Source organism: Panthera uncia, assembly GCF_023721935.1.
Source record: "Panthera uncia isolate 11264 chromosome B2 unlocalized genomic scaffold, Puncia_PCG_1.0 HiC_scaffold_24, whole genome shotgun sequence".
NCBI classification, from domain to species: Eukaryota; Metazoa; Chordata; class Mammalia; order Carnivora; family Felidae; genus Panthera; species Panthera uncia.
Window position 1 is genome coordinate 38184418 of NW_026057580.1, and position 27273 is coordinate 38211690.

The 27273-nt window shown below is 36.3% G+C and overlaps 1 protein-coding gene across 4 annotated transcripts in view; it reads left to right on the forward strand.

Moving 5' to 3' along the window:
- MYO6 (myosin VI) overlaps positions 1-27273 on the forward strand; it is a 145768-nt gene that overhangs the window by 31953 nt on the left and 86542 nt on the right. For all 4 annotated transcript variants that reach the window (XM_049652883.1, XM_049652884.1, XM_049652885.1 and 1 more), the window contains exon 2: positions 25990-26128. In XM_049652883.1, the coding sequence (XP_049508840.1) occupies positions 26012-26128 (117 nt within the window). In that variant the 5' untranslated portion in view covers positions 25990-26011. The remainder of the gene's footprint in view (positions 1-25989; positions 26129-27273) is intronic.

The following is a 27273-nucleotide window of genomic DNA, read 5'->3' on the forward strand; positions in this document are numbered from 1 at the left end:
CCAACATGTAAGCCATAGGAAAACATAAAAAACTTGCTGAAAGTACCTTCTTTGAGGAAAGTAGTATAGCATTGTAATTAAGGACACAAATACTTAATTTGTCAGTTTTATGAATCTTTTTCTTTTGTGGCTAATGTTTTTCCTTGTTTGAAGTTTTCTACTGTTTTGAGGACATGAAGATAATCTCCTGTATGAATTTCTAGAAGCTTTATTGTTTTCCTTTCACAGGTAGATTTATAACCCACTTATGTATAATATTTGTGTATGATGTCTCAAATTTAATTTTTTCCAAGTGTATATTCAGTTTTCCTGGTAGCATTTATTGAGAAGTTAGTCTTTTCTCTGCATTGCTACTTTTATTCTATATTGCTATTTTAGTTATAAATCATAGGTGTATATACTTAATATATGTACAAATCTTTGTTCTCTTTTATTGGTCTATTTGTCTATTTATGCACCATTTCCATACTTTCTTTCTTTTTTTTTAATTTTATTTTTTATTTTTTAAAATTTACATCCAAATTAGTTAGCATATAGTGCAACAATGATTTCAGGAGTAGATTCCTTAGTGCCCCTTACCCATTTAGCCCATCCCCCCTCCCACAACCCCTCCAGTAACCCTCAGTTTGTTCTCTGTATTTATGAGTCTCTTCTGTTTTGTTCCCTTCCCTGTTTTTATATTATTTTTGTTTCCCTTCCTTTATGTTCATCTTTTTGTCTCTTAAAGTCCTCATATGAGTGAAGTCATATGATTTTTGTCTTTGTCTGGCTAATTTCACTTAGCATAATACCCTACAGTTCCATCCACATAGTTGCAAATGGCAAGATTTCATTCTTTTTATTTGCCAAGTAATACTCCATTGTATATATATACCACGTCTTCTTTATCCATTCATCCATTGATGGACATTTGGGCTCTTTCCATACTTTGGCTATTGTTGATAGTGCTGCTATAAACATGGGGGTGCATGTGTCCCTTTGAAACAGCACACCTGTATCCCTTGGATAAATGCCTAGTAGTGCAATTGCTGGGTTGTAGGGTAGTTCTATTTTTAGTTTTTTTGAGGAGCCTCCATACTGTTTCCTGGAATGGCTGCACCAGCTTGCATTGCCACCAGCAGTGCAAAAGAGATCCTCTTTCTCCGCATCCTTGCCAATATCTGTTGTTGCCTGAGTTGTTAATGTTAGCCATTCTGACAAGTATGAGGTGGTATCTCATTGTGGTTTTGATTTGTATTTCCCTGATGATGAGTGAAGTGGAGCATTTTTTCATGTGTCTGTTGGCCATCTGGATGTCTTCTTTGGAGAAGTGTCTATTCATGTCTTTTGCCCATATCTTCACTGGATTGTTTGTTTTTTGGATATTGAGTCTGATAAGTTCTTTATAGATTTTAGATACTAACCCTTTATCTGATATGTCATTTGCAAATATCTTCTCCCATTCTGTCGGTTGCCTTTTAGTTTTGCTGATTGTGTCCTTTGCTGTGCAGAAGCTTTTTATTTTGATGAGGTCCCAGTAGTTCATTTTTGCTTTTGTTTCCCTTGCCTCCGGAGACATCCACACTTTATTATTGTAGCTTTACAGTAAATCTTATATTCCCATGTAGTTGTTTAAAATGTCATGGCTATTCTTGGCCCTTACATTTCTGTATAAATTATAGAATCAGCTTCTAGAATTTTTTAAAAAATCTGTTGGTATTTTAGTTGGGATTACATTCAACCTAGAGATCACTTTGGGAAGAACTGACACCTATGGTATTGAGTCTTCTCATCTAGGATCATAGGATCATAGTGTATTGCTTAGTTTATTTAGGTCTTTTTTTTTTTTTTTTTTTTTTTTGAGAATGGGGAGAGGCAGAGAGAGAGAGAATCTGAAGCAGGTTCTACCCAGCACAGGGCTCTCATGACCTTAAGACCTTGACCTGAGCAGAAATCAAGAGTCGGAGGCTTAACCAACAGAGCCACCCAGGTGCCTCTTTTTAAGTCTTTGCTAATTACTCTGTAGTAGTCTTACATATTTTTTCTTTTTAAATTTTACTTTAATTTTAGACTTTCAGACAAGTTGCAAGAACAGTACTATACCAAAATTCCTGCATACCCTTCATTTAGATTCATCAAATGAGCTCCTTACCACATTTTCTTTATCTTTGTTTCTCTTTACACACGCACATACACACACCTCTCACACTTAGAATTTTTTGATTATGTGAGTTGTGTGCTCCTTTACCGCTGAACACTTCAGTGTGTATTTTCTTTTTTTTTTTTTTTTTTTTTTAAGTTTATTTATTTTTGAGACAGAGAGAGACAGAGCATGAACGGGGGAGGGTCAGAGAGAGAGGGAGACAACAGAATCGGAAGCAGGCTCCAGGCTCTGAGCCATCAGCCCAGAGCCCGACGCGGGGCTTGAACTCACGGACTGCGAGATCATGACCTGAGCTGAAGTTGGACACCTAACCGACTGAGCCACCCAGGCGCCCCAGTGCGTATTTTCTAATAACTATATCATTCTCTTACAATAACCACAAGTAACACTTATTAATACTGTTATTTAAAATCTACAGACCTTATTCAGAGTTTATGAATTGTCCCAAATATGTCATTCATAGCAAAAATAAATCCCAGATCATGTGTTACATTCAGTTGTCATGTTGCTTTGGTCTCTTGTTATCTGGAACAGTTCCTCATCTTCCTTTGTGTTTCATGGGCCGTTGAAATTTTTTGAATAATTTAAGCTAGTTGTTTTGTATAAAGCCTCTCAGCCTCTCAATTTGGGTTTGTCTGATATTTCCTCATTTGAGATTTAGGTTATGCCTTTTTGGTAGCAGTACCACAGAAGTAGTATGATATACTGAGCAGAGAATTTTGATCATTTGGTTAAGGTGGTATCTGTCACCTTATATATAAAATTACTGTAAGTATTTGGGGGGAGATACATATGTTTTTAAATTAGATTTATTCCTAGGTATTTGATGTTGTTTGCTGCTATTGTAAACAATATATTTTAAAAAAGTCTTATTTTTCAACTGTATTGTTGGTGTATAGAAATGTAATTTATTGCTGTACTACATTGCTCTTATATTACACAAATTGACTGAACTCATTTATTATTGCTATAATTTATCTGTAGATTTTAAAAATATTTTCTTTGACATCTGCAAAGAAGAGTTTTATTGCTTCCTTGCCAATCCTTGTATCTTTTGCTGCTGCTTTTTTTTTTTTTTTTTTTTTTTCTTTTTCAGCTAAGACCTCAAATAAAATGTTGAATAGAAGTGATGGTAGCATGCATCCTTCCTTAGTTTCTGTTTTTAAAGGTGAAAATTTCTGTGCTTCACTGGTAACAGTATGATTTTTCTTTTTTCCATATATATTTAGATCAGATTCAGGAATTTACCTTTTCTTCCTAGTTTTCTGAGAGTCTTTTTTTTTTTTTTAAATCACAATTGCCTGTTGAATTTTATCAAACTTTTGTACTGTTAATGTGAGATTCTAATGATTTTTTAAAAATATAATTTATTGTCAAGTTAGCTAACATACAGTGTATACGTGTGCTCTTGGCTTTGGGAGAAGATTCCCGTGATTCATCACTTATATACAGCACTCAGTGCTCATTGCAACAGGTGCCCTCCTCAATGCCCATCACCCACTTTCCCCTCTGCCACCCTCCCCATCAACCCTCAGTTTGTTCTCTGTATTTAAGAGTCTCTTATGGTTTGCCTCCCTCTCTGAAATTATTTTTTTCTCCTTCCCTTCCCCCATGGTCTTCTGGTAAGTTTCTCAAGTTCCACATATGAGTGAAAACATGGTATCTGTCTTTCTCTGACTGACTTATTTCACTTAGCATAATACCCTCTAGTTCCATCCATATTGTTGGGAATGGCAAGATTTCATTTTTTCTCATTGCCAAGTAGTATTCCATTGTATATATAAACTACATCTTCTTTATCCATTCATCAGTTGATGGACATTTGGTCTCTTTCCATGATTTGGTTGTTGTTAATAGCACTGCTATAAACATTGGGGTACATGTGCCCCTATGACTCAGCATTCCTGTATCCTTTGGATAAATTTCTAGTAATGCTGTTGCTGGGTTGTAGGATAATTAATGATTTATTTATTTAATTTTTTAATTAATTTTTTTAATGTTTATTTTTGAGAGAGAAAGACGGAGAGCGTGAATGGGGGAGGGGCAGAGAGAGGGAGACAGAATCTGAAGCAGGTTCCATGCTGTGAGCTGTCAGCATAGAGCCCAACACAGGGCTTGAACCTATAAACTGTGAGATCATGACCTGAGCTGAAGTCGGATGCTTAACTGACTGAGCCACCCAGGCACCCCTGATTGATTATTTTAAAAGTGAAGTTTAGGGGTGCCTGGGTGGCTCAGTCGGTTAAGCATCCGACTTCAGCTCAGGTCATGATCTCACAGTCTGTGAGTTAGAGCCCTGCATTGGGCTCTGTGCTGACAGCTCAGAGCCTGGAGCCTACTTTGGATTCTGTGTCTCCCTCTCTCCCTGCCCCTTCTCTGCTCATGCTCTGTCTCTCTCTCTGTCAAAAACAAATAAACATTAAAAAAATTGAAAAAAAAAGTGAAGTTTATGGAGGCATAATTTACATTCAGTAAAATTCACTTTTTTGGGAGTACATTTTGAGGTTTAAAATAGTTTCATTTCCTTAGAAATTTTCCTTGTTTCCTTTTGTAGTCAATTCCATTTCTCCTCCTCAACTCCTGACCATCTCATAGCTTATTTTTGTTATTTTAGATTAGTTTTGCCTGTTCTAGCATTTATTTAAAAATTTTTTTTATTCATGTATTTTTGAGAGAGAGAGAGACAGAGCACGAATGGGGGGAGGGGCAGAGAGAGAGGGAGACACAGAATCTGAAGCACCTCCAGGCTTCAATGCAGAGCCTGATGTGGGACCCAAACCCATGAACCATGAATCATGACCTGAGCCAAAGTTGGACGCTTAACTGACTGAGCCATCCAGGTGCCCCTGCCTGTTCTAGCATTAAATATATATATGTATTAAAAAAATATACATATATACACATATATATATATATATATGTGTATATATGTATATTTTTTAAGTAAATCTCTACACCCCACATGGGGCTCAGACTCACAACCCTGAGATCAAGAGTCTTATGTTCCTCTGACTGAGCCAGCCAAGCACCCTAAAATTTTGTATAAATGGAATCTTATATTATACGTTTCTGATGTTTTCTGTCTTTCAGCATAATGCTTTTGGGATTCATTTATGTTGTGACTCTGAGTAGTTTAGTCCTGTTTATTGCTGAGTAGTTTTCTGTTGTACAGATATTTGTTTTTATGTTCTGTTAATGGCTATTGGAATTATTTCCAGTTTGGGACTATTTTAAAAAGCTGCTATAAACATTTGGATATTGCTCTTTGTGTGGATATTTCTCTTGGTTAAATACCTAGAAGTAGGATTTCAGGTGGTATAGTGAGCAATTGTTCTACATCCTTGGTAACATTTAGTATTGCCAGTATTTAAAATTTTAACCTTTTCCACTGGATGTGTAATGGTATCTTACTGTGTGTGTTCCTTCCTTCCTTCCTTCCTTCCTTCCTTCCTTCCTTCCTTCCTTCCGTCTGTCCGTCCAACATGGGGCTTGAACTCATGACCCTGAGATTAAGTGTTGCATGCTCTACCAACTGAGCCAGGAAGGCACCCCTCTTACTGTGGTTTTAATGTGCATTTATCCAATGATTATCATGTCAAACATCTTTTCCTGTGATTTTTTGCTATCCATAATAATTTTGAGTATCTTTTGATTGATTTGATTTTTTTTTTAATGTTACAGTTGTGTTCCTGGAATAAACTAAATATGGTTGTGATAGATTTTATTTCTTACTGGATTTGATTTGCTAATATTTTGTTTAGAGTTTTTGAATCTATGGTAATGGATTTTATTATCAAGGTTACTCTGCTCTCAGGATAAGTTATGGAATTCTTTGCATGAGGGCTGTCTAAGATATATGTCATATTAATTCCTTGACCGTTTTCTTTTGAGGAAATATTGGGTAAATGAAATATATAAGAAAAGTTGAACTGTGCTTGTATTTTGTGGCATAAACATATAAGGCTAAAAATTTGCTTCTGATGCCTGGTTGAATATTTTTCTAATATTCAAGATAAATTTCTGTAAGTTATCTCATGGTGTACTCTAAACCTCTCTGTATATGCAACATTCATAGAAGGTTTTTTATGTCCTTGACTTAAGGACACATATATGAATCAGGTATGATCCCTATCACTAGGGTGCTTTAGCTTAGTGAGAAGAACATAAGGAATAACGTAACATAAGGAACATAAGGAATAAGTAATAACATTGTCTCGTGCTCTGTTGGAAGAGTGTATGTGAGATAAAGTGACAACAAAGGCGAGAAAGAGTGGTGGGAAGAGATTGGGCTGAGGGCAGAAGAAACCTCAGAAAGAGGTGCTGCCAAAACTTGGTCTGGAATAATGGTGTCAGAGGAAGTCCTTGAGCACAGGTGTGGAGATTCGATCATCCTGGAGTACTTGGGGAACTTGGAGTAGTTGAGAATGGCTGCCAAGTGTGAACTTGAGGAAGGAGGTGAGAGAAAGTAGCTACTTAAAGAAATAGCGTTTGCCATGCTATTAAACAAATGAAAAAAGATAGGCAATTTGTTATTCCTTCATATGCAGTGTACACTTTGACCAAAAACAACGATGGAAGTTACTCTGTATGTTAGGAGAAAGTTTAATTGATGAACTGAGGGAAGATGCTGAGAGGTTTGTAGGCACACTTGCTATCTAGATAACTAGTTTCAGTCACCAATCTCAAAGTAGGTAATGCCTTTCATGTTTTTGCTAGGCTCTTCAATCTAGTACCAGGTTTCACTGAATCTAAATTCTCTTCTGGGGCATCTGGGTGGCTCAGTCGGTTGAGTGTCTAGCTCTTGATTTTGGCTCAGGTCATGGTCTCACAGTTTGTGAGTTCAAGCCTCACATTGGGCTTTCTGCTGTCAGTGCTCTCTCTGCTGTCAGGTCAGACCCGCTTTGGATCCTTTGTCCCTCTCTGCCCCATCCCCACTCATGCTCTCTCTCCCTCTCCCTCTCTTTCTCAAAAATAAATTAACATTAAAAAAAAAAAAACACAACACCTGTCATGATGCGTCAAATGCTGAGTTACACAGTACTGTATAATTTAATTACCCTTTATTATTAAGCATTTAGCTTATTTATAAGTTTATTTTTTCTTTTTCCATTTGTTTTCTTCATATTCTACTCCTTTTTCTTTTCCTTCCTCTTTTTTTGTAAGTACCACTAAAGACAATATTTTTATAAATTTCTGATTATTTTCTCAAGTATAGATGCCCAGAAGTAACCCTAGATCAAAAAGTCTACACATTCTTAAGATTCTTGATATATGTATATAGCCACGTTACTTTTCAAAAGTATAGTACCACTTTACTTTTTTCACAGCAGTGCTTAAAGTTGTAAGTCCCGCCATAGCTTCTTCAGTATTGGTTATTACAGTAAAATTTTATTCTAATTCTGTAAGTAAAACTGATAAACAATTATTGCCACCCTGACCTTTTAAAAGAATCTATTTGAAAACTTTTGAGGCAGAAGCAATTGGGTTGAACATTTAAAAAGATTTCTCTTGAACTACACTAACTGCTAACCATTTCTAAATGGCTTTCAGCAATGTATATTGCAGTACATACTTGACTTTTTTGGGAACAAAAAAATGACTATTAAGTAATATATATTAAAACAATTTTCTTGTGACAAAATATTTCTACTAGTGGGCTCTGATAGAAACAGATTTTTAAAAGAAAATAGAAGGGTTGGCACAATTTAATTGAAAGCAAATGGATGGACAAAGGGGATCCTTGTCTTAGTGCTCTTTGTTATGTGGCCACGGATGAGTCACTTAACTTTTCCCTGCCTTTGTTTTTGTGTTTGGAAATGAACACAATAACATGGGTCATTGATTGTTCATATTTTAAAAACAGTTTAATTCTGATATTCTGCTGAAGAGTTGATACCCTAGTCATTGTTTTTATTTGATTCTAAGTTTTGAAGTTTTGGGTTAGGATGGTTTTATTTCATGGCTTGATCCAGTCCAGCACATTTTAAATGATTTTGCCTTATTGATATTAATGAGGTACCCTGGATAATGATATGGGTTATCAGTGTTTTATTAACAGAATAAACTCTTATTATTCTCTAGAAAGAAGATAGGTTGAAGTATATAAGTATTTCCTACAAAGTTACAAAAGAACTGATGCCATAGAAATTAAGATCCCAAACATGTATTTTTGTCACTATGCCAAAAAATAAGTGTTTTCTCTCCACCTTTTTCAGTGATAGAGCATCTTTGAAGTTTCCTGAATATTTCTACATCTGTTTTTATTCAGCTGTAAGACTCTTTATTTAGAATGTAGCATATGAAAATATTGAAACAAAGCAAAAATACTAAAGTTGTAGGCCATTTTGGGGATTGCCACCATGTGGTGGGTACAATGCGTGAAGAATGATGAGCAGTTGTAATGGTTGTGCTAGTTTGGGGCACTTAAAATTTTCCTTTATTGTGCTTTTTCATTTATTGTATACATTTGAGCATTTTTGTAAACTTCTCAAAATGATTATAAAATTTAAAAGATCTGAAATGATTTTACTCTACCCTGGGATTAAACCTCTTTCCCTTTAGGGAACACATTTCCAATTTTATAATGGAAGTTAGTGAAAATACAGGTCAGTGAAAACGTAATTCACTTACTTGAAATCCATTTCATGGTAAACTTTAAAAGATTAAGTTAAATCTCTTAAGAATGGAATAATTGTATTAATATAATATTGGGGCTTTTTAAAAAAGAGTGATTAAAATTTCAAATGTGAAATTGTAAGATTAGCAAGCTTTGTTAAGTATTCCCCATGCAGTGGTGAAAATAACAGTGCATTATTCTATAAAAGTGTTTTCCCTTGTTAAACCTGAATTTCTTGTTTGCATACTTTTTTGTTTTTGTTGTTTTTTTTTTTTTTTTTTTTTTTTTAGAGAGAGACGGGGTGTGAGTTGGGGAGGGGCACCGGGAGAGGGAGGGAGAGAATCTTAAGTAGGCTCCACGCAGTGTGGAGCCCGTTGTGGGGCTGGATCTCACAAGTGTGAGATCATGACCTGAGCTGAAATCAAGAGTCAGATGCTTAACAGACTGAGCCATTCAGGTGCCCCTTGTTTGTGTACATTTATCTCTTCTTTCTTTCCTGATACTTTACTAAAATGATAATAGAAGAATAAAAGAAAGAATAAATCTGCACGGGCAAAGAGATTAGAAGAAGTAACAGTAGATGAAGGATTTCAGCAAATTTGAATAGAGGAATAATGTTTGACTTAGTGAAGCAGAGGAAACTATATTCTAAGTTCTTGCAGTGAGGAAAACCAACAAGAAGGGATGATCAAACTGAAGCATCCCTGAAAGGCCTAGGGAGGGTTTGAAGGTTTCAGTTATTACCAAAGGTGAGGGTGAAGCCTCAGGGCAGAAAACAGTGGGGTTGGTTGAAAGGCTATATATGAAGAGGTTAGGCCTCCAGGTCCTTAATTGCCAGAAACCAGAGGCCTTGTTCTCTGGAAAACTGAACTTGAGAGGAAGATGAACAGATGCTAATGGTTGGAACATCCCCACAAAAAAGTTGAATACTGCCCAGTTGCTTTAGAATGAAGTGTACGAGGTGATGTCTTGATCGCATGCAGAAGTTTAGGCCAGCCTTAGTATCTTCTAAATGTGAATGGAACACTAGATGTGAGGGCACTTGTGATGAGCACTGGGTGTTGAATGTAAGTGGAGAATTACTGACTTCTACTCCTGAAATCAATACTGTACTGTATGTTAACTGAAATTTAAATTAAAAAAATTGATATATATATATAGAAATATAAAGAAAACTATATATCTATATCTATCTATATAGATATAGATATAGATATAGATATAAAGAAAACTAGATGTGTTGAGGAAAGCTTTTCCATGGCAGAGAACAGAAATGGTAGGGGAAAAAAAGCAATAAGAAGGAAACAAAGATAATGGAAGGAAATAAAAAATGTGATTGTGGAAGTAAAGCTTGCAGCAGAAGAATTAGAAGGTCAAGTGGGGACATTTCCAAAAAAAGTAGAATAAAGAGATAAATCGATAATAGAGGAGAATGTGAGAGTAGCAGTCTCATAGAGGTACAACATCAAAATTATAGAACTTTTTGAAAGAGAAAACAGAAAACAGGGGAACACATTTTAAAATAAATAGTAGAAATAGTATTAGATCATTCCTGAGCTTTATATGATTTGTGCCTCCAGACTGCATCTGTTCTCACAGTGTGGGTAGCACAGTGAATTCAAGCAGTGAACAGTTAGCCATGTCATCATGGAAGTTTAGAGCATCCATTACGAAAAGATCCTTTAAGCTTGCAGCTTAGAGGGAGAAACAAAGAGGGGTTCATTGGTTTGAGTCCTGCATCGGGCTCTGTGCTGACAGCTCAGAGCTTGGAGCCTGCTTCAGATTCTGTGTTTCCGTCTCTCCCTGCCCCTCCCCCTTTTGCACTCTGTCTTTCTCTCTCAAAAATAAGAAAAAAACATTAAAAAATATATATTAATTTGAACATTTCAAACATTGATGATATCTACTATATTTGCATTGCTTTTTCCCCCGATCTGTCAACCTGTCCCTCTCTCACTGGTAAACATCTTTGTTCTTCCCTGGCCAAAGTGTTCCACATAAATATGTGACAAAGTGAAATACTCTTATAAGGGAACATCAAGGCAGGATTACTTTGGCTGCCTGACTAAAGTCAGCTCCAGGGAGACTTAACTTAGGTTTTAGAGAAAGCAATGTAAGCTGATCCTGAAAAGTCCAAGGATTTCAACAAATAGAGAATTAGGGAGTAGCATTCTAGACAAATAAAGTAGCAAAAGCAGAAATTTCAAAATGTGAAACTGAAACTGGAGGGCAGTTTGTGAAGGACAAGAAGAAAAAAAGACTTGGTGGAAGATGAAGCTGGAAAGGCAGGTCCATGTCAAAGTGTAAAGGTTCTTAACTCTAATTCTCTATTCCACAGGCAGTGAACAGCCATCTAATTAAACTGGAAAGATGTTCTGGTAGAAGAGACAGTATGTAAGAATTCAATATGATGAGAAAAAAACAGCATGTCAAAATTAGGGCAGTATCAGAGAGAATGAATGGCAGAATGGGATAGATACCAAACAGCAACAAATAATAACTGAATGCATGAATAAACAAATAGAGTAGGTTTTAGTAGCTGACTGGGTATTTCAAACAAAATTAGAAGAAAAATTAATACTGTATGAGAAATTTAATCCCTTGTCTGTAAAGATTGTTAACTGGTTATTAATTTCATGATTATTTGAGACTGTCTCATAAATCCACTACATAGCAAATTCAATATGGCAATCATTTTTTAAGGTTATTGTTCAGCAACTAGATTTTTCTGATTGTTATAATCTGTTGGATTGTACATATACCTCAAATCAGATCTGTTCATTGCTGGCCATTCAACTTAGCATTTCACACAAATGTGTCGGATAAATAAAACTAAGGAAATAGAATAACACAATAGATTCTCTAAACATGGATAAAAACACAAAATTTTACCTAAGAGTTGGCAAAGTTTAGGTGAGAGGTAGATTTTTGTTCAAGTAGATATTGATAAAAAGATTTGTAAGTAGCCAAATAAACACCATTATGGGGATTTCTGAGTTAGAAAAATCTGTCTGGACTTTTGATTTTCACAGCAAGACTTGAGACAAACACAATTTATGTGTTATTATGATCCTTCATAAAAAGTGTTTTATGAAACTACAGTGGTTTTGTCAAGGCACATAAGAAAGTCATCAAATAGTAAACTTTTCAAAAACAAAATTAATCACTCTTAAATGTAAAATAATGATGACTGGATCCAAAGCTTCACACATCTTCCTAACTCATAAAGCATGACAATATCTCAAAGGACTGGTATTTACAGGGTTAAAGGGCTGCAGTTTCCCTAAACAGAGTTTAAAATAAGCAAACTGTTTTGTTTTTTTAAGTAGATCTCACAATGAAAACCCTCTCTGCAACCACACTTTGGGCATTTTGCCTTCACGCCTAAACCACCAACGCAGCTGTGAATGGTTTCCTTTAAAGCTGCTGCTTTCCACCTACACTAAAATCCAATCTTGAATTTTAACAGTATCGACTTTATAAAGTCCTTAGTTATTAAGGTCAATTGAGTCCAGAAACTTCAAGTCAGAGTAATTTAAGTACTCAGTTACTATTTTTATAATCTCATTCATTTTCTGGACTTAATTACACAGTGATTATTCAACAATTAAAATTCAGCTCAGCTACAATTTAGTCTCAGTTCACAAGAATTACCATCCTAGAATAGAATCCGTTAGAATTACTGAGTACTCTTCATGAAGGAAGAATTTCTTCACACTCTTGGTTTGAGCCTGCTTTTTTCCTTCAGTTTAATTTTTCACATTAAAGTAGTATTAATCACAATCTTCTCATAAGCCCCATTCAATACTAACAGTGCTTCATAAAGATGCACTTTCATATTACATTTTTTATTGAAGTGATAAAAGAGCAGGCTTTTTAAAAAGCCAAATAGACTATTTTAAAAGGCTTTTATAACCTACAACACGGTCCTGCCCTTCCCTCTACCCTTGCCCCTCCTTACATGGTTGCTCTGTAAACTTGCTGCCTGGCCGTCATTCTAGGGCTTTCCTCACTGCTCTCTCCTGGGTATAGAATAATGAAGTCTTTTCATGTCAAAAAAAAAAGGTCTTTATTCTACCTTCAGACTTAAATGACAGACTAAACACACACACACACACACACACACACACACACACACACACATACACACACACAAACTGAATTCCAGCTTGAAAGTTACTTTTCTTCAGTATTTTAAAGGTATAGCAAGTGTTTTTACCATCCAGAACTGTCTTTCAGATTCCTGATCATTTTACACCCCTCTTTATTTCTCCCTCTAAGCTGCAAGCTTAAAGGATCTTTCGTAATGGATGCTCTAAACTTCCATGATGACATAGCTAAATGTCACAAACCGCAAGAACTCACAAACCGCAAGATCACGACCTTATCCGAAGTTGGTTGCTTAACCGACTGAGCCACCCAGGCGCCCCTCAAATTAACATTTTAAAAAAGTATTAGTCCTAGGGAATTAATAGTGCAAGCAAATTTAGACTTCTTTATAAAGCAAGAAAATATTTGTTTTGTTTTTTTCCTCCCTAATTTACTTAACTAAAAAGGAAAGTTTGGGGGCGCCTGGGTGGCTCAGTCGGTTGAGCGTCCGACTTCAGCTCAGGTCATGATCTCACGGTCTGTGAGTTCGAGCCCCACGTCAGGCTCTGTGCTGACAGCTCAGAGCCTGGAGGCTGCTTCGGATTCTGTGTTCCCCTCTCTCTCTGACCCTCCCCCGTTCATGCTCTGTCTCTGTCTCAAAAATAAATAAAAACATTAAACAAAACTAGAAAAAAAAAGGAAAGTTTGTAGTTTGGAGTTTGAATCTTCATCTCAGGGACCTTATGTCTTGATTTTTGCCTGGTTTTTGGGCCTAAGTTAGTGTTCTTCAGATGGAGAAAAGATAAGGAAGGAGAAGGTGGTTTAAACTAACTTGGCCCACTTTACAGTTTTTATAGAGACATTGTACGGCACTTATTTCCTGACTGTCCCCTCTCCCCAAGATGTTTGAGTACCTGGGATATTATCACTTAGTTATTTCCTTCCACCACCGCCCCCCCCCCCCCCACCAGAGATAATGTTTGAATTCTTTTAATGACAATGGGAGATAACTTCGTTATTTTAGGAATTTTTAGGTTTATATTTCTACATGTGTTTCTGTTTTGTAGGAAAAAGATATACTTTTGTTTTTTGTTTAGGATGAGAAATATATTTATTTTTTCTGAGGCTGTGCCTTGCACATAATAGGAATTCAGTAAATCCTTGCAGAATGTATTTGTAATAATATTACTTCATGGTGCAAAGTATCCTTGAGATTTTATTCTCTCCAAACAGTTCCCTATAAGTATGTGACGTTATGTGCTGAAGAGATTACATTTTGTATAAAGGCATATTGTTAAAGTACTTATGCAGTCTCATCGTTCTGTTGCTACTTCAAATAGTTAATATTTACAGTCACAAGATAGGTATAGTTCTTCTAATTATAAAAGTGAGAAGAACTGAAATGAAGTGAATCACTCAGTATTTTCTATAGGAGCTCTTTCAGAATGGATTTGTCAGAGACTTAACATTTCACTGTTGTAATGGTTACCTGTTCTGCTGGTGGTTGGTAGTTGAGAAAGAAAAATTGTTCCCTAAAGTCCATTAATATTTTTCAGTTTGTTCTTTCAAAGTTAGTGAAATTACTGTTATCTGCAGAGGTTAGAAAATATTATTAACATATGGTTGACTCTAAGGCTTCTACCCATTAATCCTAGGTCATATGGTTGAGGACTAATTTTGTAAAAAAAAAAAACTTGTTGATTCTATTACACTTGCTTTTTTTTTAAAAAAAAAAAAAAACCCAAGTGTCTGGAGGAGTTTGCAGTATTTACTCTATGACTAATTAGAAGTTAAAAACAAAATGTATGCCCTGTTGAAAATCTGCCAATTGTGGGGCTTGATCTCATGAATTATGAGATCAAGACATGAGCCAAAATCAAGTCAGATGCTTAACCGACTGAGCCACCCAGGCGCCCCCTCAGCTAGTTATTTAAATACAGAGTTAACTGGAAGACAAAAGTACTCATATCATCATGTTTACCTTTTAGCACAGACCACTCAAGCCAAGAATTTCTTGTATGAAGGAAATAAAAGAACTTCTTGTAGTCTACACATTAAAGAATTTAAATCCAAATCCAAATTACAAGTAAGGAATAATGAACATTTTAGTGTTTATGAAAGAAGTAATAAGATTTTTCATGAAGTCTTTACATATCTTTTAAATTATGTTTGTTTCTTATGCCATTAAAAAATAGGTTAGGACAACACAACATTATACAACCAGGTCTTTTTCTAGATCTAGTGACAAATATAAACCAGTGGTGCAGACAAGAAGCTTGATTAGGCAGAGCTATGTAGTGCAATGATTACAAGTTTGGACTTGGGGTCACACAGGATTCTCATCTTCTCTCTATACTCATTTCTTAATTGTCTTTGTTGGGGCAATTTGCCTAAACTGCCAAACCTCAGTTTCCAAATGGGGATGGTAGCTGCCTCCCAGAGCTGTAAAAACTAAATGAGATAACATATTATAGTAGTGTAATGTCTGCTGAATAGTGAATAGTCGGTGAAACATTATAGTAATTTTGCTTCCCTTGGCTAACTGAATTGAATTCCATACCAGCTATAAGAAAATTGTCTTCGGTTCCTGTTTTCGTGTGCTATACCCATGTACACACAACCCAAGTTAGTAATGTTAAAAAAAAACTTAGTGTTATGGATTGTATGAAAACTTTATTGAATATCCTAGGTTTTATTATCTCATTTATGAGTGATAGAAATTATAACAGAATAACACCTTCTACTCTTCCTTTTTAATTTGTGTGTCTCTCAGAGTTTATTCCTCCTGGTCATAGCATTTGAGTTTTGTTTTTTTTTTTTTTTTTCACTGAATGAATTCCTGTCTCAGGAGAACTATGTGGCCTGCATTAGATTGGACTTGGGGTCAGCTCTTTTTTTTTTTTTTTAAGTTTATTTATTTTGAGAGAGAGAGAGAGCGCGCTTGCGTTTGCACGCACACACATGGTGGAGGGGCAAAGAGAGAGGGAGAGAGAGAATCCCAAGCAGGTTCTGTGCTGTCAACACAGAGTTGGATGTGTGGCTGAACCCACCAATGTGAGACCATGACCTGAGCTGAAATCAAGAGTCAGATGCCTAACCAGCTGAGCCACCCAGGTGTCCCAGATTCAGTGTCAGCTCTTAAAATGACCTTGCTGCTTGTAGGTGAAAATCAACTTCTATTATGCACATTTTAGGAGAGTTAAGATGCTCACAGTGTCAATGATGTATTTAAAAGACAGGATTGTTCAGGCTTCTTATTACCTTGGTTAATAGTGTACCATCCAGGTTGTGGTTTGCCTACATATAGATCTGTTAGTTTCTGAAAAATCTAAGTAATATTGTGTCAAGGCCTGGGATTTAAACTGTAGAATATTTCAATTTGAGCAGAATGGGGCCATTTTAAACACAGGAGGATCCTTCAGGAAGAAAAGGCCTTTCTTTCTTTTTGGTTGAAGACCAAGTTAAAATTTCATTAACCACTTAATAGGAGATCAACATTATCCTGTGGTGGAGAAAATGAATTAAAGTCTTTAATCTTTTACAAACTCCTTTTTGAAAGACCAACAAACTTCTAAGAAATAACTTTTAAATCTAGCACTAAGTACAAAACCAGGTAAGTTCTGGATGTAATCACTGGACAATAGACAAGATTAGTCACGGGGTATGAAAAATCTAAATCACCTGGGATAAATTAATATCTTGCTATTTAGGTATTTTACCATCTGTAAGAGAAATTTTGAGCTTCTGAAATAAACTGAGATATTGAGTCTCTGAAGAATACAAGGGCTTTCTCTAGAATGGTCTACATTTTGGTAGGTTATTTTAGTATAGATTATCTACATATATTGTTTAAATTATGGCTAATTCAAATTTGTTTTGTGATAGTAATTTAGGTAAGAGTTTATAGCTGAAGTATAGTTTATGATTTCTTCTCTGAAAATCTGAAAGAAAATCATATAACCAACTCTCATAATTATAGTAATATGCATTTGGAGTAATTTGCCAGATGGTATCAGTTTTCAAACCATTTTATAAATATTTTAAATATTTAATAATGATATGAATTTATCAATATTTGCTTTTAATTTTTTTAATGTTTAGTTTTTTAGAAAGAGAGACAGAGCATGAATGGGGGAGGGGCAGAGAGAGAGGGAGACACAGAATCCAAATCAGGCTCCAGTCTCTGAGCTGTCAGCACAGAGCCAATGCAGGGCTCAAACCCGTGAACCATGAGATCATGACCTTGAGCCAAAGTCAGATGCTTAACCGACCAAGCCACCCAGGCACCCCTGCTTTTAATTTTTTTTAACCCTCTTTTTTTGTTGCAAGTTAATCTTAGCTATACTAGTTAAGCTGAAGTTACCTTTGGTGTTTAAACCTATGTCTGGGAATCAAGTGGTAATAGACTTAGTTTTAAATATTAATCAGTATATTAAGCTTTCTGAGGCTATATTTGGAATTACAGTATAACTTTGGTAAAGATGGTCAGTCATCAGGACTGATCACAGGATCAGTTGGACCTACTACTGTTAAAACCAGAGTGTCATAGCTGACCTAGACATTTCTTGTCTTTCTTATAATGTTGTAGATTGAGAAACGTTGGAGTTCTTATTTTCTCATCGATATCTAAACCTGTAACAGTGACTGGCATGTAAGAGGTGCTTGGTAAATATTCATTGAAAAAATAAATGAGTGAATATATTAATTAAATTGAAGTAGTTTTTAGATATTGTTATCTTGAGATAATTTCTTACTTTTTTGTCATGAGTTCGGACTTTGTGGTAGGTTTTTTCTCCCCATTGTTAATGAATGTTTGTTGTTGATAAAACCAAGATAATAGCAATAAATTTCAGTACTAATGTTTAATGATGCATAATCCAGTATTACAGCAATTAAATAATTCCTGTATTTTGTACAACTAGAAGAACAAGACTGACTTGGAAATGTTTTCTAGGAAGACCTTTTCAAAGGTAACTTACTAACTAGAGGGAACCCTACTGAAATGTTTTTGAGAATTTCATTGTACAGACGTTCGTAATGGAACTGATATGGGCAGTGAAAGATTGTTCTAGGTACACACAGAATGCACCAGCCATGGCCAACTGTTACCTGGTGCTCAGTGTTCACAGTATCTGCACACCTGAGAAGCTAATAGCCTTCATGATAGACTGATACAGATTAGAGTAGCTGCCAGTTTAAAGCTTGTGTGCCAAAGGTACACATAACATTATTTTCATTAGCAAGCCCAGGGCCTGGCCAGATGAAAGAGTAGTCTTTTTAAAAGGCAAATTTGATACATCTATGCCACCCTCTTACCCCCAACTGGGATATAAGATCCTGGAGGGCAGGGATTTTTGCCAGTTTTGTTTACTGGTTTATTCAGGTGGTTATTTTCCTATTAAAAAGCAACATGAGGCCGGATTGTGTCCTTTTGCTCGCCATTATAGCTCCAGCACCTGGAACTATGTAGTACATAATAGGAGGCTAAGTAAGTAACTAATGGAATAAGTTAATGTAGAAGGCAAACTTAAAAGGATTCTGCATATTCTGTTTAATGCTCCTTTCTTCCTTTTTGATATCTTGTTCTTTTAGCACAACTGTAAATTACCTTTAGCTAGTACTCAGTTCCTAATACCCCAGACAGTAAAATATAAGGCACTGTTATGTATCATGGCTATATTTAAAGTGTAATCTTTGAATGTAAAGGAGTAGGTGATGACTCATAGTTTGTGGTATGGGCCTACCGGTTCTGTTTATGGCCCAGGATTGTTATATTGGGATTATCACTAGAGTTGTCAAGAAGGAAGAATATGGATGTGTATTATTTGTCACTCTAGCCTTTAATACATTTGCTCCCCAGGGAGCTTTCTGGTGATATGCTTCTTACCTTTAAACAAAGAATAAACGAAAAGTTAGCTAATAACCTCTGAAAGGGTACTGATTGCCTTCTGTGGATTACTTAGTGCTTCTACAGATTACAGTTGACCCTTGAAAAACTTGGGGTTAAGGGTGCTGACCACCTGCCACAGTTGGAAATCTGCATATAACTTTTTTTTTTAATGGTTATTTATTTTTGAGATAGAGACAGAGTATATGCTGGGGAGGGGAAGAGAGAGAGGGAGACACAGTCCAAAGCAGGCTCCAGACTCCAAGGTGTCAGCACAGAGCCCGACACGGGGCTCCAACTCACAAGCTGTGAGATCATGACCTGAGCTGAAGTTGGCACCCAGGTGCCCCTAACTTTTTTTTTTTTAATAATTTTTTAAAGTTTTATTTATTTATTTTGGGAGAGACAGAGAGAACATAAGCAGGGGAGGGGCAGAGAGAGAGAGAGAATCCCAAGCAGACTCTGCAAGGGCGGCGCAGAGCCTGGCATGGGGTTCGAACTCATGAAACTGAGATTATGACCTGGGCTGAAATCAAGTTGGACGCCTAACCAACTGAGCCACCCAGGCACTCCTGCATATAACTTTTGACTCTCCCAAAACTTTATTGGTAGTGAGAACTGCAAGAGATAGCTTTTTACTGTGATGCACAGTATACTGGAGAGATGAACTGTTCACTCAGAGATGATTGTCACATGGTATTTTAAGCCAGTACTCACAACACTTGAGCTTATTGCAGTAGCAAGAGGAGGTGGCTATGAAATTATTACAGTAGTACAATGTGCACTACAGTTAATTTTAGGTATTTAGTACTAATTGAATTTTAGGTATTCAGTACTAATACTGGATTCAATACTGTATCTTTTTTTTTTTTTTATGGTTCTGTCAACTGTGAATGGTGTCATGTATGGTCTGTGTGTAAATTTTGATAAATTACAACTTTTAAAATTTATATATATTTTATGGTAGCAAATGATAAATTAGGCAAATACATATATAAATTTTATGAGACTAGTATCTATATTTTGTACATTCATGATATACCTTTTTCTTAATTTTTCAACATTTCTAGGCTATGTGGTTTGTGAGGTTTTTCAAATTGTTACAAATCTCCAAAAAATTTTCCAATGTATTTATTGAAAATCCACATGTAAGTGGACCCATGCAGTTTAAACCCATGTTGTTCAAGGGTCAGCTGTACTTCTGTAGATCACTATAGTGCTTACTTAAAAAATTTCAGTTGTCAATTAAGTATAAAAAACGAGATAATTTTTGGTTGATGCATATTGTAGAACGTTTCCATTCTTTTCCCGAAAAACATAAGGAATTTCAAGAATTTTAAATTTGCTGACCTAACTCCAGGGGTAATGCATATATATTCAGGCTTTAATGTGTTTAAGGTTTCTAGTATAATAGCACTGGGAATTGGGATGTCTTTAAAAACATTTTTTTCAATGTCTTTTTAAGTATTCTTCATAAGCAGACATGCCTTAATAAGTATGAATGTTGATTGCATGGGTTTTTTTTCTGAATGATTTTCTGGGAGTAAATAGTAAGTAACATGCCTAAAAGAATTTTGTCTTCTGTTGTGGGATGAAAAGTAAGACTTCATTACTGAAGGTATTTGTTACAAGTATTTAGGATTCTAAAAACAATTAAGTGAAACCTTTATTTATGTTTGAGAGAGAGAGGGAGCATGTGTGGGCATGTGTACAAGTGGGGGAGGGGCAGAAAAAAGGCTAGAGAGAATCCCAAGCAGGCTCCCCACTGAGTTGAGGCTCATACTCACAAACCATGAGATCATGACCTGAGCTGAAATCAGAGTCAGATCATTAACCGACTGAGCTACTCAGACACCCCAATTAAGTGAAACCTTATTAAAAAAAAGGTTTATTCTAAGAGAATATTAGAATAGTAAGTAGAAGATATTTAATAGGGGAGGGTATGAGTTGTCCACAGTTTCTCCAGGCACAAGTACATCATCAGTACAGAGTTAGAATAAGACAAGTTCAGATAAGAATCTGGGCTAGCTTCATGTGGTCCAAGGTCAGTGGATGTCTTTGATGACAGTGCTCAATGTGGCTGCCTCTTGGGTTATACTGCTCCAGTTTGGGCCAGTATTTTGCCTAAGTACAGGGCTCTAAGTTGGAAATAATTTTCCTTCAGAATTTTATAGGCATTGCTTTGTTGACTTCCTGCTTCAGTGTTGCTGAAGCCATTTTGATTCATGATCCTTTGGACATGATCCATGTTTTTTCCCTTCTTTTTTCTCTGATTTCTCTAGATGTGTGTAGCATCTTCTCTTTATTTCTGGTGGTCTGAAATTGGACATAGTGTCTTTGTGTGTGTGTGTGTGTGTGTGTGTGTGTGTGTGTGTGTGTTTTCCCAGTTATTGTATTGAGGACTTAATGGACATTTTGGCTAGACACTAGGAAATCATGTCTTTCAGTTCTGGTGAATTTTCTTTCAACATTTTAGTTTTCTCCCTTCTATTTTTTGAGGGGGGTGGGCAGGATGTCTGTTGTTCCTGGTATTTTGATGCTTAATAATTTTACGTGTTTCATTTTCGTATCTCTTCTTTTTCTTCTCCCCCCCCCCCCCCACTTTTTATCTCTTTTTTTCTTGGCTTTCTGTAAAATTGCCTCAACTTTATATTTTATACCTTCTAGTGAATATTCATTTCTAGTGTTATGCTATTAAAGGAAAATTATGTTGACACTTGCTAAAATGACAAGATTATTCAGGATTATTGTAGTAGGAGTGTATTAGTCTATTTGGTCTGCCATAACAGAATGTTATAGATTGGATGTCTTATATAATAGAAATTTATTTTTTCACAGCTCTGGAGGCTGGAAGTCTGAGATCAGGATGCCAACATGGTTGGGTTCTAGTGAGGATTGTCTTTCTGGCTTTTAGATGGCCACCATTTTGCTGTGCACTCACATGGCCCTTGGTTGGGGAGCGGGATCTGAGATCTCTTTTCCTCTTTTTATAAGACCACCAGTCCTATTGGATCAGGATCTCACCCTTATAATGTCATTAACCTGATTACCTCCTAAAAGCCCTATCTCCAGATATAGTCATATTACGAATTAGTGTTCACATATTAAAAAATACGAATTGAGGCGGGAATGACAAAATTCAGTCCATAACAGACACAGTCAGTTTATAACAAGGGATGTTAAAATAGGGGAGAGAGATCAGGCTCAACTTGGAGGACAGAAAAGGCAGCTGGGGATTATAGCCAATGAGCAGATTGAGAGGGTCAGTGAATGCAAAGTAAGAGAAAACAACAAGGATAAGGGATTCTTGAAGGCAGTTTAAGGATTTATATATCAAAGGTAGGGGATGAAAAACTTAATCAGATATCAAGGGAGGGGAAATTTCTCCAAAGTGGCTTATCAGGATTCTTGCTAAAACTGGCCGATGTAGGCCCAACAAGGATAGTACAGACATGGAAGGCCTAGTTGCATGGCCTCATCAGGAAGCAGGCTCAGAAGAGCCTAACTAAAGTTTGGTCAAGGAGAGGGTTTTTGTTAGCAAGTGGCAATTTTTATATGTACACCATTAATTCTTTCTGGCATTTCTCTTTCCAGAGACCTGGTCTTTTCCAGAGAATAACATCTAAGCTTCTCTTGGGGTAGTGATGGGAGAGTGGGGAGGCATTTGCCTAGTGATGTGAAGTATGTGCGTGTTGGTGGTGTTAGGAAATCTCTTTCTTTTTTCTTTTTTTTTAATTATTTATTATTTATTTTGAGAGAGAGAGAGAGAGAAGAGAGAGCAAGCAGGGGAGGGACAGAGAAAGAGCGTCCCAAGCAGGCTTTGCTCCGTCAGTGCAGAGCCCGATGTGTGGTTCTAAGTCATGAACTGTGAAATTATTACCTGAGCTGATATCAAGAGTTGGATGCTTAACTGACTGGGCCACCTACACACTCCAGAAATCTCTTTTTATGTATTTATTTATTTGTTTGTTTGTTTGTTTATTTCTTTCTTTCTTTCTTTCTTTGTTTATTTTTAACGTTTATTTATTTTTGAGACAGAGACAGAGCATGAACGGGGGAAGGTCAGAGAGAGAGAGGGAGGCACAGAATCTGAAACAGGCTCCAGGCTGTCAGCACAGAGCCTGACGCGGGGCTTGAACTCACGGACTGTGAGATCATGACCTGAGCCGAAGTTGGACACTTAACCGACTGAGCCACCCAGGCGCCCCCAGAAAATCTCTTTCTTAAACAACTTTCACCTAGTCTTTCTTATGTTAGACCCCCTCTTTTTACCCTTGGTTCTAGAAGTATTTTCGCAGTATAGTTCTCTGTCTTTTGAGATTCAGGGGTATAATGTGGGTTGTCTTCCGTCTTTCCCTATTCCTGACTTGAGATTCAGTCCTTTCAGGTTTCCTGAGTCAGTTGCCTCTCAGCCATTTGATTTTCAACTTCCCAAATATTGTTGCTGTTGTCCCCTCTTTGTTTTTTCCCATCCTTATGGATTGATTTTTTTTTTTTTTTTTTTTTTTTTGAAGAATCACTTTACTGTAGATTTAGGTATTGGATGAAGGGGCAACATTACATGTGTGCCTTTAAATCTGTTATCTTAATTGGGAAGTTGTAGCAAATTGTTCAAATAGGAAAGCAATTTGAATTGTCCAAAGGAATTTGCCATTCTTTTTTGAACTTTGGGAATTTTGCTTTGCTGTGATTTTTTTCCCCCAGATACTTAATTATTCCTAAATGATATTTCATGACTATTCTATAATGTCCTTCTGTATTTAGAAGTGTCACAAGACCATTTTTGCAAAATTTACTGGTAGCTTCAAACAATGGATATTGGGGAAAATAAGGGGAGAGGTGTGACTAGTATCTGTTGGGTATCATGAGAATGGTGATCTCAATTTTATGTCACTTAATCCTCATAGCAATTCTGTAAGGTAAGTGATATCACTTATGGGTAAAGATAAAGATAATGATCAGAGAGATTAAGTAACTTGCTTAAGAGCTAGTCAGACAGTGGTGGAGCTTAATTTCAAGCTTAGGTTTTTAAGACCTTTCAACTCTTCCTAGTTCACCATATCTTCTTACTCTTCCCAAATTGTGTGAACAATTCATTCATTCACTCAGTGAGTATTAAATTGCCTGCTCTGTGTTGGGCTTTGGGAACACAGAGAGGACTAGTTCATGCCCTGATAGAGCAGGAATGACATGGTCAGATTTACCTTTCAGTTGGATTTCTGGTGATCTGTGCACATTGGCAAGAGTAGCAGTGGGAAGCTAAGTTAATTACAGAAGTCCTAGTAAAAGGCCATGTTGGTTTTGACTAGGATGGCAGAGGTGAAACAGAGAAGTGGGTAAAAATAAGATACCTGTTGGAGGTAGACTTGATAGGTTTAGAGGAGTGATATGGATTTGCAAGGAGCTAGAAGAATTGAGGATGACCCCATGTTTGATTTGAACTGAGTGTTGTTGGTGCCTTAACTGATAAGGAAGAACAGGCTGGGGTGGTGGGACAGAGTAATAATATAATCATGTTACATCTTTTAGGTATATTTGTGAGGAGGAGATGTCCACTAGACGCATAAAATCTGGGGACTCAGTTCACTGGTGTTCTGGGCTAGAGCAATAAATTTGGGCATCACTCACCTAAAGATGGTACTTAAAGCCATGGGACTACATATGATTCTTTAGGTAAAGTGTGTAGATGTAAGGTGTGGTAATGTAAGTCTGCTCAGTGTTACTGATTGACTTCTGTGGAGAATCTTCATTTAATTTCTTAATTTGGAATACCCATAATCCTAGTAGCCTTTGCTGCATGGGGAAAAGCACATCTCACTATTGAAGACATTAACCAACAAGTACATTGCAAACATGCCAGTTGTTACTAGCTTTTTGATTGAACTACATACTATACATCCTTGACTTTCATAAGAAAATAGACTTGACAACATCCACAGGGGAAATCCGAGATTTGAGAATGCCACAAAAGAGGAGAGTTTATGGCACATGTATCAATTTTTCTTTAAGTATAGATAAGTAATGAAAAATAAGTTCCCACTGAGATGATGAAACCAGAACATCTAGGATCACTCAGTAGCCAATTTGTGATTACCCATTAGTCTCCTAGAATCCAAGCTCATTAAAATTAAATGTCTTACATGTCATGAACCCCTTGGCATATTCTCAAAAGACAGAATTGCAAAGATATGAGATTGCTCATATTAGATATGAGATTGCTAAGCATAGAAGCTTTAGAAGAACACTTGAAAAATTACATTAGAATTCACAATAGGCAAAAACTGGAAACGATCCCAATGTCCATCAGTAGGACAACAGGTAAACAATTGTGGTATAATCAGTCAGTGGGCTAGTATATACAACAACATGGTTGACTATCAAGAATATTTTGTTGAATCAAATAAGCCATATGCAAAAGCGGTAAGATTTCATTTATGTGAAGTTCAAGAAAAGATAAAAAGTGATCTGTGATGAGAGAAACCAGAACAGTAGATGCCTATGGGGGTTAGGGTTTGACCAGAGGAGGCATAAGGGAACTTTCAGTTCTATATGGAAATGTTCTATATATTGATGGCAGTGTTTGTTAGATGGGTATATCTAGTTGTTGAAGCTCACCAATGTGTATACATGGGATTTGTACATTTCACTGTATATAAGTTTTACCTCAGTAAAAAAAGAAAAACGAAAACAGTATGCTGAGTGGTACGTGAAGATACCATAGGGGGCAACATGGGTGAGGCATCCTTGTAGTTTCAGATTGTCAGGGAAATTTTCCCAGAGGAGATAATCTTTCACACGTCTCATTTTTATCCCTTTAGGTCTACAATGACTTTTGTTAAACTCTTAGCTAACTCCACACAATAACATCTATTCCTAGGACAACTGTTTATTGTGCTATCCAGAATACTTCAGCGAGTAAAAGGAAGTGTTGTTATAAATTACCCTGGGGCAATAAGTGAACATTATGGCTGTTTCGGTTTCTGTACTGCTCAAAGTGCAGTACTCCACTACAATCACAATTGAAGGAAGGCAGTAGCAGAGCAGGTGTTACTTAAGGGTTGAGTAGCCTCTGCTTGGTCCTTATCTAAAGGTGGATAAAAAGGGTCAGGGTGCAGCCACAAGATGAAAGGGGGTGGGGTTTTAGGGTCAGACATGTGTTTCTATGAATTGCAATTCACATGTTAGCTTTCTAAAAAAGTACTTATTTTTATTTCCAAAGTTATTCATGTTGTTTTATTTGTTCCTTTCAAACAGAAAATAGATACTCCCTTCAAAAATGGAGGATGGAAAGCCCGTTTGGGCACCACACCCTACAGATGGATTTCAAATGGGCAATATTGTAGATATTGGCCCTGACAGCTTAACCATTGAACCCTTGAACCAAAAAGGCAAGGTGAGTTTCTCAGAAAGATTTCAAAATTTGATTTTTTTTCTATAGGTGTGGCCCTTCTTAATGAAATAGATATTCCTAGCTCAGTATAAGGGAAAACAATTTTCTGGTAAGTGAATCTTAGTTTTCTAGTGAGTTATTTATTGTTTTATATCGTAGGGGAAAAATGGGATCCTATCATAAAATCAGACAAATCTAGTGAGCCTTTCATATCATTTTTAAGAAATAGTTATATGATAAAATATGAACAGTAACATTTTTATTCCTTATATTGCTCAAGTTATTAATATGTCTGTGATGTAGTCAGTATATTACAAAAGTATGAAAAGTGAATGGGATTATTTTACCAAATTTTGCTTTTTGCATTAGCTTCTAGATGATTTTCTTAAGCTTTTTATTTACTTAAATTTATTAGCATGAGATTAGATACTTAATAGAGCATATTCTATTAAGTACATATACTTAAGTCTTAAACATACCTATCTATTATTATTGTGTTATAATGATAGCTTTTTGTTATAATGATAGTTTTTAAAACATAAAAGCATACTTTAATTTTGTACACATGGCATCTGTTTATTTTCTTTTTTGTTTTTTTTCCCAATGTTTATTTATTTTTGAGAGATAGAGTCAGAGCATGAGTAGGAAAGGGGCAGAAAGAGAGGGAGACACAGAATCCAAAGCAGGCTCCAGGCTCTGAGCTGTCAGCACAGAGCCTGACATGGGCCTTGAACCCATGAGAACCTTGAGACCATGACCTGAGCCAAAGTCAGATGCTTAATTGACTGAGCCACCCAGGCGCCCCTATTTCTTTTTATGCCTAGACATAGACTAGACAGTATTACAAAATGGGAGTTTGGGGAAAAAGTGATCTGGAGTCTCTTTGGTCTTCATGGGGACTGTAAGGTCTGCCTTTGTGGGAGAACTTAACAGTTTTCAGTTTAATAAATACTGTTAAACACCTCTTACTAAATTAAATTTGTTGATGTCATTTGTTTACTTTAGACTTTGAGAATGTTCGTGAATAATTTATATTCTACTGATACATGGTTAACTAATGCCATATGACTGCCATCCTTCTGGGAACCTTAGAAAAACAAGGTGGATCTCTCATGAGGTCTTTTCACAGAGAAAACTATTCTGTTACT